The sequence below is a fragment of the Electrona antarctica genome (genome assembly GCF_951216825.1).
Source record: "Electrona antarctica genome assembly, chromosome: 20".
Classification (NCBI taxonomy): Eukaryota; Metazoa; Chordata; class Actinopteri; order Myctophiformes; family Myctophidae; genus Electrona; species Electrona antarctica.
In genome coordinates this window covers 243,667-258,126 of record NC_136801.1, presented here as the reverse complement: position 1 = coordinate 258,126, position 14,460 = coordinate 243,667, and the positions used below count along the sequence as shown (strand labels likewise).

The 14,460-nt window shown below is 48.5% G+C and overlaps 1 protein-coding gene across 2 annotated transcripts in view; it reads left to right on the top strand.

Moving 5' to 3' along the window:
* The window catches only part of LOC306913039 (rho GTPase-activating protein 29-like), a 96,563-nt gene that overhangs the window by 56,269 nt on the left and 25,834 nt on the right, over positions 1 to 14,460 (top strand). For both annotated transcript variants that reach the window (XM_079489549.1, XM_079489548.1), the window contains exons 6-9: positions 7,814 to 7,878; positions 8,753 to 8,863; positions 9,915 to 9,995; positions 14,221 to 14,415. In XM_079489549.1, the coding sequence (XP_079345675.1) occupies positions 7,814 to 7,878; positions 8,753 to 8,863; positions 9,915 to 9,995; positions 14,221 to 14,415 (452 nt within the window). The remainder of the gene's footprint in view (positions 1 to 7,813; positions 7,879 to 8,752; positions 8,864 to 9,914; positions 9,996 to 14,220; positions 14,416 to 14,460) is intronic.

Genomic DNA, 14,460 nt, shown 5'->3' with positions numbered 1-14,460 from the left:
CAGGTGGTGTCACAGAGGAAAGGTTGAGACCAGGTGCTATCACAGAGGAAAGGTTGAGACCAGGTGTCACAGAGGAAAGGTTGAGACCAGGTGCTGTCATAGAGTAAAGGTTGAGACCAGGTGTCCCAGAGTAAAGGTTGAGACCAGGTGCTATCACAGAGGAAAGGTTGAGACCAGGTGTCACAGAGTAAAGGTTGAGACCAGGTGTCGCAGAGTAAAGGTTGAGACCAGGTGTCACAGAGGAAAGGTTGAGACCAGGTGTCACAGAGGAAAGGTTGAGACCAGGTGTCACAGAGGAAAGGTTGAGACCAGGTGTCACAGAGGAAAGGTTGAGACCAGGTGTCACAGAGGAAAGGTTGAGACCAGGTGTCACAGAGGAAAGGTTGAGACCAGGTGCTGTCATAGAGTAAAGGTTGAGACCAGGTGTCACAGAGTAAAGGTTGAGACCAGGTGCTATCACAGAGTAAAGGTTGAGATCAGGTGCTATCACAGAGGAAAGGTTGAGACCAGGTGCTATCACAGAGGAAATGTTGAGACCAGGTGTCACAGAGTAAAGGTTGAGACCAGGTGTCACAGAGGAAAGGTTGAGACCAGGTGTCACAGAGGAAAGGTTGATACCAGGTGTCACAGAGGAAAGGTTGAGACCAGGTGCTGTCACAGAGGAAAGGTTGAGACCAGGTGTCACAGAGGAAAGGTTGAGACCAGGTGTCACAGAGTAAAGGTTGAGACCAGGTGTCACAGAGGAAAGGTTGAGACCAGGTGTCACAGAGTAAAAGTTGAGACCAGGTGTCACAGAGTAAAGGTTGAGACCAGGTGTCACAGAGGAAAGGTTGAGACCAGGTGTCACAGAGGAAAGGTTGATACCAGGTGTCACAGAGGAAAGGTTGAGACCAGGTGTCACAGAGGAAAGGTTGAGACCAGGTGTGACAGAGGAAAGGTTGAGACCAGGTGTGACAGAGGAAAGGTTGAGACCAGGTGTCACAGAGCAAAGGTTGAGACCAGGTGTCACAGAGGAAAGGTTGAGACCAGGTGTCACAGAGTAAAGGTTGAGACCAGGTGTCACAGAGGAAAGGTTGAGACCAGGTGGTGTCACAGAGGAAAGGTTGAGACCAGGTGCTATCACAGAGGAAAGGTTGAGACCAGGTGTCACAGAGTAAAGGTTGAGACCAGGTGTCACAGAGGAAAGGTTGAGACCAGGTGCTATCACAGAGGAAAGGTTGAGACCAGGTGTCACAGAGTAAAGGTTGAGACCAGGTGTCACAGAGGAAAGGTTGAGACCAGGTGTCACAGAGGAAAGGTTGAGACCAGGTGTCACAGAGGAAAGGTTGAGACCAGGTGTCACAGAGTAAAGGTTGAGACCAGGTGTCACAGAGGAAAGGTTGAGACCAGGTGTCACAGAGGAAAGGTTGAGACCAGGTGTCACAGAGGAAAGGTTGAGACCAGGTGTCACAGAGGAAAGGTTGAGACCAGGTGTCACAGAGTAAAGGTTGAGACCAGGTGCTATCACAGAGTAAAGGTTGAGACCAGGTGGCACAGAGTAAAGGTTGAGACCAGGTGTCACAGAGGACAGGTTGAGACCAGGTGTCACAGAGGACAGGTTGAGACCAGGTGTCACAGAGGAAAGGTTGAGACCAGGTGTCACAGATGAAAGGTTGAGAGTATTGAGACCAGGTGTCACAGAGGAAAGGTTGAGACCAGGTGTCACAGAGGAAAGGTTGAGACCAGGCACTACAACCAGGGGGCAGTAGTGCTCGAGTACAATACAATATAATACAATATAAAGTACTAGTACAATTTTCGCAGAGGAAAGGTTGAGACCAGGTGCTATCACAGAGGAAAGGTTGAGACCAGGTGCTATCACAGAAGAAAGGTTGAGACCAGGTGCTATCACAGAGGAAAGGCTGAGACCAGGTGTCACAGAGGAAAGGTTGAGACCAGGTGCTGTCACAGAGTAAAGGTTGAGACCAGGTGTCACAGAGGAAAGGTTGAGACCAGGTGCTGTCACAGAGGAAAGGTTGAGACCAGGTGTCACAGAGGAAAGGTTGAGACCAGGTGCTGTCACAGAGGAAAGGTTGAGACCAGGTGCTATCACAGAGGAAAGGTTGAGACCAGGTGCTGTCACAGAGGAAAGGTTGAGACCAGGTGCTATCACAGAGGAAAGGTTGAGACCAGGTGCTGTCACAGAGGAAAGGTTGAGACCAGGTGTCACAGAGGAAAGGTTGAGACCAGGTGCTGTCACAGAGGAAAGGTTGAGACCAGGTGTCACAGAGTAAAGGTTGAGACCAGGTGTCACAGAGGAAAGGTTGAGACCAGGTGCTATCACAGAGGAAAGGTTGAGACCATGTGTCACAGAGTAAAGGTTGAGACCAGGTGTCACAGAGGAAAGGTTGAGACCAGGTGTCACAGAGGAAAGGTTGATACCAGGTGTCACAGAGGAAAGGTTGAGACCAGGTGCTGTCACAGAGGAAAGGTTGAGACCAGGTGTCACAGAGGAAAGGTTGAGACAATGTGTCACAGAGTAAAGGTTGAGACCAGGTGTCACAGAGGAAAGGTTGAGACCAGGTGTCACAGAGGAAAGGTTGAGACCAGGTGTCACAGAGGAAAGGTTGAGACCAGGTGTCACAGAGGAAAGGTTGAGACCAGGTGTCACAGAGTAAAGGTTGAGACCAGGTGTCACAGAGGAAAGGTTGAGACCAGGTGTCACAGAGGAAAGGTTGAGACCAGGTGTCACAGAGGAAAGGTTGAGACCAGGTGCTGTCACAGAGGAAAGGTTGAGACCAGGTGTCACAGAGGAAAGGTTGAGACCAGGTGCTGTCACAGAGGAAAGGTTGAGACCAGGTGCTGTCACAGAGGAAAGGTTGAGACCAGGTGCTGTCACAGAGGAAAGGTTGAGACCAGGTGCTGTCACAGAGGAAAGGTTGAGACCAGGTGCTATCACAGAGGAAAGGTTGAGACCATGTGTCACAGAGTAAAGGTTGAGACCAGGTGTCACAGAGGAAAGGTTGAGACCAGGTGTCACAGAGGAAAGGTTGATACCAGGTGTCACAGAGGAAAGGTTGAGACCAGGTGCTGTCACAGAGGAAAGGTTGAGACCAGGTGTCACAGAGGAAAGGTTGAGACAATGTGTCACAGAGTAAAGGTTGAGACCAGGTGTCACAGAGGAAAGGTTGAGACCAGGTGTCACAGAGGAAAGGTTGAGACCAGGTGTCACAGAGGAAAGGTTGAGACCAGGTGTCACAGAGGAAAGGTTGAGACCAGGTGTCACAGAGTAAAGGTTGAGACCAGGTGTCACAGAGGAAAGGTTGAGACCAGGTGTCACAGAGGAAAGGTTGAGACCAGGTGTCACAGAGGAAAGGTTGAGACCAGGTGCTGTCACAGAGGAAAGGTTGAGACCAGGTGTCACAGAGGAAAGGTTGAGACCAGGTGCTGTCACAGAGGAAAGGTTGAGACCAGGTGCTGTCACAGAGGAAAGGTTGAGACCAGGTGCTGTCACAGAGGAAAGGTTGAGACCAGGTGCTGTCACAGAGGAAAGGTTGAGACCAGGTGCTATCACAGAGGAAAGGTTGAGACCAGGTGCTGTCACAGAGGAAAGGTTGAGACCAGGTGTCACAGAGGAAAGGTTGAGACCAGGTGCTATCACAGAGGAAAGGTTGAGACCAGGTGCTATCACAGAGGAAAGGTTGAGACCAGGTGCTGTCACAGAGGAAAGGTTGAGACCAGGTGTCACAGAGGAAAGGTTGAGACCAGGTGCTATCACAGAGGAAAGGTTGAGACCAGGTGTCACAGAGGAAAGGTTGAGACCAGGTGCTGTCACAGAGGAAAGGTTGAGACCAGGTGTCACAGAGGAAAGGTTGAGACCAGGTGCTGAAAGGTTGAGACCAGGTGTCACAGAGGAAAGGTTGAGACCAGGTGTCACAGAGGAAAGGTTGAGACCAGGTGCTGTCACAGAGGAAAGGTTGAGACAGCTGTCACAGAGGAAAGGTTGAGACCAGGTGCTATCACAGAGGAAAGGTTGAGACCAGGTGTCACAGAGGAAAGGTTGAGACCAGGTGCTGTCACAGGAACGGTTGAGACCAGGTGCTGTCACAGAGGAAAGGTTGAGACCAGGTGCTGTCACAGAGGAAAGGTTGAGACCAGGTGCTATCACAGAGGAAAGGTTGAGACCAGGTGCTGTCACAGAGGAAAGGTTGATACCAGGTGTCACAGAGGAAAGGTTGAGACCAGGTGCTGTCACAGAGGAAAGGTTGAGACCAGGTGCTGTCACAGAGGAAAGGTTGAGACCAGGTGCTGTCACAGAGGAAAGGTTGAGACCAGGTGCTATCACAGAGGAAAGGTTGAGACCAGGTGCTGTCACAGAGGAAAGGTTGATACCAGGTGTCACAGAGGAAAGGTTGAGACCAGGTGCTGTCACAGAGGAAAGGTTGAGACCAGGTGCTGTCACAGAGGAAAGGTTGAGACCAGGTGCTGTCACAGAGGAAAGGTTGAGACCAGGTGTCACAGAGGAAAGGTTGAGACCAGGTGCTATCACAGAGGAAAGGTTGAGACCAGGTGCTGTCACAGAGGAAAGGTTGAGACCAGGTGCTGTCACAGAGGAAAGGTTGAGACCAGGTGCTGTCACAGCACCTGGGGCGGCGGTGGCTCAGGGGTAGAGTTTCTGGATGGTAACCACAAGGTCGCCAGTTCGAACCCGGGCTCCCCTAGAGTTAGTGTCGAAGTGTCCTTGAGCAAGACACTGAACCCCTAATTGCTCCTGATGTGCTGGTTGGTACCTTGCATGGTTTCCGCTGCCATCAGTGTATGAATGTGTGTGTGAATGGGTGAATGTAATGCACAATCTATGTAAAGCGCCTTGGATAAAGGCGCTATATAAATGCACCATTTACCATTTACAGAGGAAAGGCTGATACCAGGTGTCACAGAGGAAAGGTTGAGACCAGGTGTCACAGAGGAAAGGTTGAGACCAGGTGCTGTCACAGAGGAAAGGCTGAGACCAGGTGTCACAGAGGAAAGGTTGAGACCAGGTGCTGTCACAGAGGAAAGGCTGATACCAGGTGTCACAGAGGAAAGGTTGAGACCAGGTGCTGTCACAGAGGAAAGGTTGAGACCAGGTGCTATCACAGAGGAAAGGTTGAGACCAGGTGCTGTCACAGAGGAAAGGTTGAGACCAGGTGTCACAGAGGAAAGGTTGAGACCAGGTGTCACAGAGGAAAGGTTGAGACCAGGTGCTATCACAGAGGAAAGGTTGAGACCAGGTGTCACAGAGGAAAGGTTGAGACCAGGTGCTATCACAGAGGAAAGGTTGAGACCAGGTGCTATCACAGAGGAAAGGTTGAGACCAGGTGTCACAGAGGAAATGTTGAGACCAGGTGTCACAGAGTAAAGGTTGAGACCAGGTGCTGGCGTCACAGAGGAAAGGTTGAGACCAGGTGTCACAGAGGAAAGGTTGAGACCAGGTGCTGTCACAGAGGAAAGGTTGAGACCAGGTGCTGTCACAGAGGAAAGGTTGAGACCAGGTGCTGTCACAGAGGAAAGGTTGAGACCAGGTGTCACATAGGAAAGGTTGAGACCAGGTGTCACAGAGGAAAGGTTGAGACCAGGTGCTATCACAGAGGAAAGGTTGAGACCAGGTGCTGTCACAGAGGAAAGGTTGAGACCAGGTGCTGTCACAGAGGAAAGGTTGAGACCAGGTGCTGTCACAGAGGAAAGGTTGAGACCAGGTGTCACAGAGGAAAGGTTGAGACCAGGTATCACAGAGGAAAGGTTGAGACCAGGTGCTATCACAGAGGAAAGGTTGAGACCAGGTGTCACAGAGGAAAGGTTGAGACCAGGTGTTTTTTTGAAAACATTTAGGTGAGAAACAGACGAAGCAGTAAAACCCGCAAATGGATTCTATTTGATCAACTCACTTCCTTGTTTTCCGACAGTGCTGCAGCTGGCCAGACGCAGCCAGCGCTGCAGCCCTGCAGCTGGCCAGACGCAGCCAGCGCTGCAGCCCTGCAGCTGGCCAGACGCAGCCAGCGCTGCAGCCCTGCAGCTGGCCAGACGCAGCCAGCGCTGCAGCCCTGCAGCTGGCCAGACGCAGCCAGCGCTGCAGCCCTGCAGCTGGCCAGACGCAGCCAGCGCTGCAGCCCTGCAGCTGGCCAGACGCAGCCAGCGCTGCAGCCCTGCAGCTGGCCAGACGCAGCCAGCGCTGCAGCCCTGCAGCTGGCCAGACGCAGCCAGCGCTGCAGCCCTGCAGCTGGTCAGACGCAGTCAGCGCAAACTTATGGAATACTTTATTTTGTTGTGTTTTGGGTCCAATTATTAATTTATGTTAGGTAGCCATGTAATCCCCGGGATAATATCTGGCTAGGTGGTCATTGTCGGGAGTTTAACCCCCGAAGGGGAGTTTAACCCCTGAAGGGGAGTTTAACCCCTGAAGGGGGATAATGAACGGACAGGGAGTTTAACCCCTGAAGGGGGATAATGGACGGACAGGGAGTTTAACCCCTGAAGGGGGATAATGGACGGACAGGGAGTTTAACCCCTGAAGGGGGATAATGGACGGACAGGGAGTTTAACCCCTGAAGGGGGGATAATGAACGGACAGGGAGTTTAACCCCTGAAGGGGGGATAATGAACGGACAGGGAGTTTAACCCCTGAAGGGGGATAATGAACGGACAGGGAGTTTAACCCCTGAAGGGGGATAATGAACGGACAGGGAGTTTAACCCCTGAAGGGGGATAATGAACGGACAGGGAGTTTAACCCCTGAAGGGGGATAATGAACGGACAGGGAGTTTAACCCCTGAAGGGGGGATAATGAACGGACAGGGAGTTTAACCCCTGAAGGGGGATAATGGACAGACAGGGAGTTTAACCCCTGAAGGGGGGGATAATGAACGGACAGGGAGTTTAACCCCTGAAGGGGGGATAATGAACGGACAGGGAGTTTAACCCCTGAAGGGGGGATAATGGACGGACAGGGAGTTTAACCCCTGAAGGGGGGATAATGAACGGACAGGGAGTTTAACCCCTGAAGGGGGGATAATGAACGGACAGGGAGTTTAACCCCTGAAGGGATAATGAACGGACAGGGAGTTTAACCCCTGAAGGGATAATGAACGGACAGGGAGTTTAACCCCTGAAGGGATAATGAACGGACAGGGAGTTTAACCCCTGAAGGGGGGATAATGAACGGACAGGGAGTTTAACCCCTGAAGGGGGATAATGGACGGACAGGGAGTTTAACCCCTGAAGGGGGATAATGGACAGACAGGGAGTTTAACCCCTGAAGGGGGGATAATGAACGGACAGGGAGTTTAACCCCTGAAGGGGGGATAATGGACGGACAGGGAGTTTAACCCCTGAAGGGGGATAATGGACGGACAGGGAGTTTAACCCCTGAAGGGATAATGAACGGACAGGGAGTTTAACCCCTGAAGGGGAGTTTAACCCCTGAAGGGGGATAATGAACGGACAGGGAGTTTAACCCCTGAAGGGGGGATAATGGACGGACAGGGAGTTTAACCCCTGAAGGGGGGATAATGAACGGACAGGGAGTTTAACCCCTGAAGGGGGATAATGAACGGACAGGGAGTTTAACCCCTGAAGGGCGGATAATGAACGGACAGGGAGTTTAACCCCTGAAGGGGGGATAATGGACGGACAGTTGTATACGTCATAGTGTCAACGTTAAAAAACTGGACATACTGTAGGCTGTGATTGGCCGGAATGAGATGATGTATGATGATAGGAGCGCCCCTCACTTCACACAGGTGTTATTATTATTTTTTTTTTTAATCTAAACTGTTGTTGTAACTTCTGTTTTCAGACATGGAATGTGCAAAGAGTTACGCCAAGATGGCTGAATCCGCCAAGAACCTCGCAAGTCAACAGGTGACTTCCTTCAATCGGACAGAATAATGTCTAACAATGATCATGTTTAAAAAAAAAAGTATCAATTATTTCACCTTTTATACCTTTTTATAACCTTAGTAATAAAGGAATTAGTGGTGGAAAGTAACTTAAAGGAGCATTCAGTGATTTGGGTGATGGAAACATGCATTTACCACTTCAGAAACATGCATTTACCACTTCAGAAACATGCATTTACCACTTCAGAAACATGCATTTACCACTTCAGAAACATGCATTTACCACTTCAGAAACATGCATTTACCACTTCAGAAACATGCACATGCACATGCGTTTGAAACTAGCCGATCTACAAACTCACAATGCGATGCATTGTGAGTTTGTAGATCGGCTAGTTTCAAGAGATTTTTCTACACTGCAGTATTAATACTTTTCTTTTAAGCAAAAAATGTGACATAGTTTTTCCACCACTGAGGCTTCGTCCACACATAAAGAACAACTGTTCTGTGCTCTCCCTGTGTTTCATGGCTGCCTCAATGCTTTTCCAATGGAAGTCACGTGGTTTGACCAAACATTTTTGTTTGATGCGGGGGAGGGGGGCAATCAAACAAGTGTTTGGTCAAACCATGTGACTTCCATTGGAAAAGCATTGAGGCGGCCATGGAACACAGGCAGAGCACAGAACAGTTGTTCTTTATGTGTGTACGAAGCCTGAAAGAAATGTAATTGAATAGAATGTGGATGTTCAGATGTGATGTGTTGTGTTGGTTTGAACCTTCTTCTTCTTCTTCTTCTTCTTCTTCTTCTTCTTCTTCTTCTTCTTCTGCTTCTACTTCTGCTTCTGCTTCTTCTTCTGCTTCTGCTTCTGCTTCTTCTTCTGTGGTGGTTTGTCCAGGAGTTCATGCCGTTCCGTGACATCTACACGTCAGCGTTCAGGAACGACATCGAGTACAGCCACGCCCTCCTGCAGACGGCCGGCCATCTGCAGAGCAACAAGTTTATGCAGGTAAGTCTCCACTAGGGGGTGCTCTGTGGAGCAACAAGTTCATGCAGGTATGTCTCCACTAGGGGGCGCTCTGTGGAGCAACACGTTCATGCAGGTATGTCTCCACTAGGGGGTGCTCTGTGGAGCAACACGTTCATGCAGGTATGTCTCCACTAGGGGGTGCTCTGCAGAGCAACACGTTCATGCAGGTATGTCTCCACTAGGGGGCGCTCTGTGGAGCAACAAGTTCATGCAGGTAAGTCTCCACTAGGGGGCGCTCTGTGGAGCAACACGTTCATGCAGGTATGTCTCCACTAGGGGGTGCTCTGCAGAGCAACACGTTCATGCAGGTATGTCTCCACTAGGGGGTGCTCTGTGGAGCAACACGTTCATGCAGGTATGTCTCCACTAGGGGGTGCTCTGCAGAGCAACACGTTCATGCAGGTATGTCTCCACTAGGGGGTGCTCTGCAGAGCAACAATTTCATGCAGGTATGTCTCCACTAGGGGGTGCTCTGTGGAGCAACACGTTCATGCAGGTATGTCTCCACTAGGGGGCGCTCTGTGGTATGTCTAAGTCAAGCCCCCAGAGCGGCTGACTGAGGTGCATATGTTGGTTAGTCATACTAACATTCCAACAGGCATTAGTTAGACAACACTGTCACTCCCGATATGCATGGCAGGTTAAAACTAACCCGTGGCAGGTTAAAACTAACCCTTGGCAGGTTAAAACTAACCCTTGGCAGGTCTAAAACTAACCCGTGGCAGGTTAAAACTAACCCGTGGCAGGTTAAAACTAACCCTTGGCAGGTCTAAAACTAACCCTTGGCAGGTCTAAAACTAACCCTTGGCAGGTTAAAACTAACCAGTGGCAGGTTAAAACTAACCCTTGGCAGGTTAAAACTAACCCTTGGCAGGTTAAAACTAACCCTTGGCAGGTCTAAAACTAACCCTTGGCAGGTTAAAACTAACCCTTGGCAGGTTAAAACTAACCCGTGGCAGGTTAAAACTAACCCTTGGCAGGTTAAAACTAACCAGAGTGTAAAATCCAGTGTACCCTGTGTGTTGTACAGCCTCTCCAGACCAGGAAGAGTGAGCTGGACCGACTGAGGAAAGATGTGAAGGAGCAGTGGCAGAGAGAGCAGAAGAAGATGGTGGGTTGGCACGCACGCACGCACGCACACACGCACGCACGCACGCACGCACGCACGCACTATGGTTAAGTTCTGCCAGACTGCGTCCCATGCAACCGGCAACCTTTTATCCAATCCAAGGGGCTTTACACTCACCCAGAGCCATAGAGTAAGACAGAGTTATGCAAACTGCGTTCACTTCATGGGGCTTCAGTCCAATGGAGGCTCTCCTACATAGACTTCTATTGGCTTCAGTCCAATGGAGGCTCTCCTACATAGACTTCTATTGGCTTCAGTCCAATGGAGGCTCTCCTACATAGACTTCTATTGGTTTCAGTCCAATGGAGGCTCTCCTACATAGACTTCTATTGACTTCAGTCCAATGGAGGCTCTCCTACATAGACTTCTATTGGCTTCAGTCCAATGGAGGCTCTCCTACATAGACTTCTATTGGCTTCAGTCCAATGGAGGCTCTCCTACATAGACTTCTATTGGCTTCAGTCCAATGGAGGCTCTCCTACATAGACTTCTATTGGCTTCAGTCCAATGGAGGCTCTCCTACATAGACTTCTATTGGCTTCAGTCCAATGGAGGCTCTCCTACATAGACTTCTATTGGCTTCAGTCCAATGGAGGCTCTCCTACATAGACTTCTATTGGCTTCAGTCCAATGGAGGCTCTCCTACATAGACTTATATTGGCTTCAGTCCAATGGAGGCTCTCCTACATAGACTTATATTGGCTTCAGTCCAATGGAGGCTCTCCTACATAGACTTATATTGGCTTCAGTCCAATGGAGGCTCTCCTACATAGACTTATATTGGCTTCAGTCCAATGGAGGCTCTCCTACATAGACTTCTATTGGCTTCAGTCCAATGGAGGCTCTCCTACATAGACTTCTATTGGCTTCAGTCCAATGGAGGCTCTCCTACATAGACTTCTATTGGCTTCAGTCCAATGGAGGCTCTCCTACATAGACTTCTATTGGCTTCAGTCCAATGGAGGCTCTCCTGCATAGACTTCTATTGGCTTCAGTCCAATGGAGGCTCTCCTGCATAGACCTCTATTGGCTTCAGTCCAATGGAGGCTCTCCTACATAGACTTCTATTGGCTTCAGTCCAATGGAGGCTCTCCTGCATAGACTTCTATTGGCTTCAGTCCAATGGAGGCTCTCCTACATAGACTTATATTGGCTTCAGTCCAATGGAGGCTCTCCTACATAGACTTCTATTGGCTTCAGTCCAATGGAGGCTCTCCTACATAGACTTCTATTGGCTTCAGTCCAATGGAGGCTCTCCTACATAGACTTCTATTGGCTTCAGTCCAATGGAGGCTCTCCTGCATATACTTCTATTGGCTTCAGTCCAATGGAGGCTCTCCTACATAGACTTCTATAGGCTTCAGTCCAATGGAGGCTCTCCTACATAGACTTCTGTTGAATTGGGACAACCGGAAGTATTGAATGATGAAAACCGGAAGTTTAAGGAATGCATTGGACCGGGCTGTTTTCTGCCCCCTCAATGTCACAACTCTTCTATTAGATGGCTCTGCACTCCATTCACGAAAATAACGGATCTACAAGCATACAACGCGTCACGCTCACGAAGCTCATGTAGCCAAACGGTTTATTCCGGGCGTGTTTTCCATAATAGACCCTGGTTGGTGTGTGTGTGTGTGTGTGTGTGTGTGTGTGTGTGTGTGTGTGTGTGTGTGTGTGTGTGTGTGTGTGTGTGTGTGTGTGTGTGTGTGTGTGTGTGTGTGTGTGTGTGTGTGTGTGTGTGTGTGTGTGTGTGTGTGTGTGTGTGTGTGTGTGTGTGTGTGTGTCAGAGATGTGAAACGGTGAGAAAGGTCGGCGGTTTCCTGCGTTTGTTTCTCCACGTTGCTTTTACACGTCGACTGAACGTAGAAATTACCCCAGGACCCGTATCGCTGACTCAACAGACTGTGTGTGTGTGGTATCACTCTACTTGTAAGGGTCAAATGTGCCCCAAGTAATAATAGAAGTTGAGAAACACACATTGTTTCTGGTCCTCATTCAAGATACTTTGTTATTTGATGCTTTAAAAAAAGATGTGGGGAGTTTAGGGGTTTAGTGTGTAGTGTTTTAGTGGTGTAGTGGTTTAGTGTGTAGTGTTTTAGTGGTGTAGTGGTTTAGTGGTGTAGTGTTTTAGTGGTGTAGTGATTTAGTGGTGTAGTGGTTTAGTGGTGTAGTGTTTTAGTGGTATAGTGGTTTAGTGTGTAGTGGTTTAGTGGTGTAGTGGTTTAGTGTGTAGTGGTTTAGTGTGTAGTGGTTTAGTGTGTAGTGGTTTAGTGTGTAGGGTTTTAGTGGTGTAGTGGTTTAGTTTAGGGGTTTAGTGTGTAGTGTTTTAGTGGTTTAGTTTAGGGGTTTAGTGTGTAGTGTTTTAGTGGTTTAGTTTAGGGGTTTAGTGTGTAGTGTTTTAGTGGTTTAGTTTAGGGGTTTAGTGTGTAGTGTTTTAGTGGTGTAGTGGTTTAGTTTAAGGGTTTAGTGTGTAGTGTTTTAGTGTGTAGTGGTTTAGTTTAGGGGTTTAGTGTGTAGTGTTTTAGTGGTGTAGTGGTTTAGTTTAGGGGTTTAGTGTGTAGTGTTTTAGTGGTGTAGTGGTTTAGTGGTGTAGTGTTTTAGTGGTGTAGTGGTTTAGTTTAGGGGTTTAGTGTGTAGTCGTTTAGTGTGTAGTGGTTTAGTGGTGTAGTGTTTTAGTGGTGTAGTGGTTTAGTTTAGGGGTTTAGTGTGTAGTGTTTTAGTGGTGTAGTGGTTTAGTTTAGGGGTTTAGTGTGTAGTGTTTTAGTGGTGTAGTGGTTTAGTTTAGGGGTTTAGTGTGTAGTGTTTTAGTGGTGCAGTGGTTTAGTGTGTAGTGTTTTAGTGGTGTAGTGGTTTAGTTTAGGGGTTTAGTGTGTAGTGGTTTAGTGGTGTAGTGGTGTAGTGGTTTAGTGTGTAGTGTTTTAGTGGTGTAGTGTTTTAGTGGTGTAGTGGTTTAGTGTGTAGTGGTTTAGTGGTGTAGTGGTTTAGTGTGTAGTGGTTTAGTGGTGTAGTGGTTTAGTGTGTAGTGGTTTAGTGGTGTAGTGTTTTAGTGGTGTAGTGGTTTAGTTTAGGGGTTTAGTGTGTAGTGTTTTAGTGGTGTAGTGGTTTAGTTTAGGGGTTTAGTGTGTAGTGTTTTAGTGGTGTAGTGGTTTAGTGGTGTAGTGTTTTAGTGGTGTAGTGGTTTAGTGGTGTAGTGGTTTAGTGTGTAGTGTTTTAGTGGTGTAGTGGTTCAGTTTAGGGGTTTAGTGTGTAGTGTTTTAGTGGTGTAGTGGTGTAGTGGTTTAGTGGTGTAGTATTTTAGTGGTGTAGTGGTTTAGTGGTGTAGTGGTTTAGTGTGTAGTGTTTTAGTGGTGTAGTGGTTTAGTGGTGTAGTGTTTTAGTGGTGTAGTGGTTTAGTGGTGTAGTGTTTTAGTGGTGTAGTGGTTTAGTGGTGTAGTGGTTTAGTGGTGTAGTGGTTTAGTGTGTAGTGTTTTAGTGGTGTAGTGGTTTAGTGGTGTAGTGTTTTAGTGGTGTAGTGGTTTAGTGGTGTAGTGGTTTAGTGTGTAGTGTTTTAGTGGTGTAGTGGTTTAGTGGTGTAGTGTTTTAGTGGTGTAGTGGTTTAGTGGTATAGTGTTTTAGTGGTGTAGTGGTTTAGTGGTGTAGTGGTTTAGTGTGTAGTGTTTTAGTGGTGTAGTGGTTTAGTGCTGCATGGTGAGTCAAGAAAGAAAAAGATCGCAACCTAGATTCCGACACGTAATTGTGATCTCATTTCGTAATTTGAGCCAGAACGGTGCAGCACTAGTAAGCTGTCCAATTCATTTTAGTCACTCTTATGTTTTTGCTACAAGAGAGAGACTTAGCGAGAGGTTTAAGTCTTTAAGAGAGGTTTAAGTCTTTAAGCACTTTGATGTTGTCTGTTTTCAGTTTTCACTTTAAAGCCACAGTAGTTATGGATCCAGGTGACACATTTTGAACCCTTTAACTCATTCCCCGCCACCAGGGGGCGTCAAAAAGGCCCATACCACCACCATATATATCTTTATTATTTTATTTTTTAAGATAAAATAAATAAAATCTAAAAAAAGGTGCCAGTGTTGTTTTTGGCAGCTAACGTTGTGTGTTTGGTTCCAGAACGAGGCTGATGCTATGCTAAATGCTAACGTAGTGTGTTTGGTTCCAGAACGAGGCTGCTGCTATGCTAAATGCTAACGTAGCATGTGTGTGGTTCCAGAATGAGGCGGAGGGCGCCCTTCGGAAGGCGCGGCTGCTGCAGGCTCAGCGGCTGGATGAACACGACAAGGCCAAGGTGGCCACGGGCCGCGTGGAGGAGGAGCTAGCGGGCGGCGGAGGAGGGGGTGGGGCCAACAACGCCACCGCCAAGCAGCTGGAGAAGAGACGACGGCTGGAGGACGACGCACTGCAGAAGGTACACCCGAAAAACAGAAGCTGAAAAACAGGTGGTCTGTCAAGC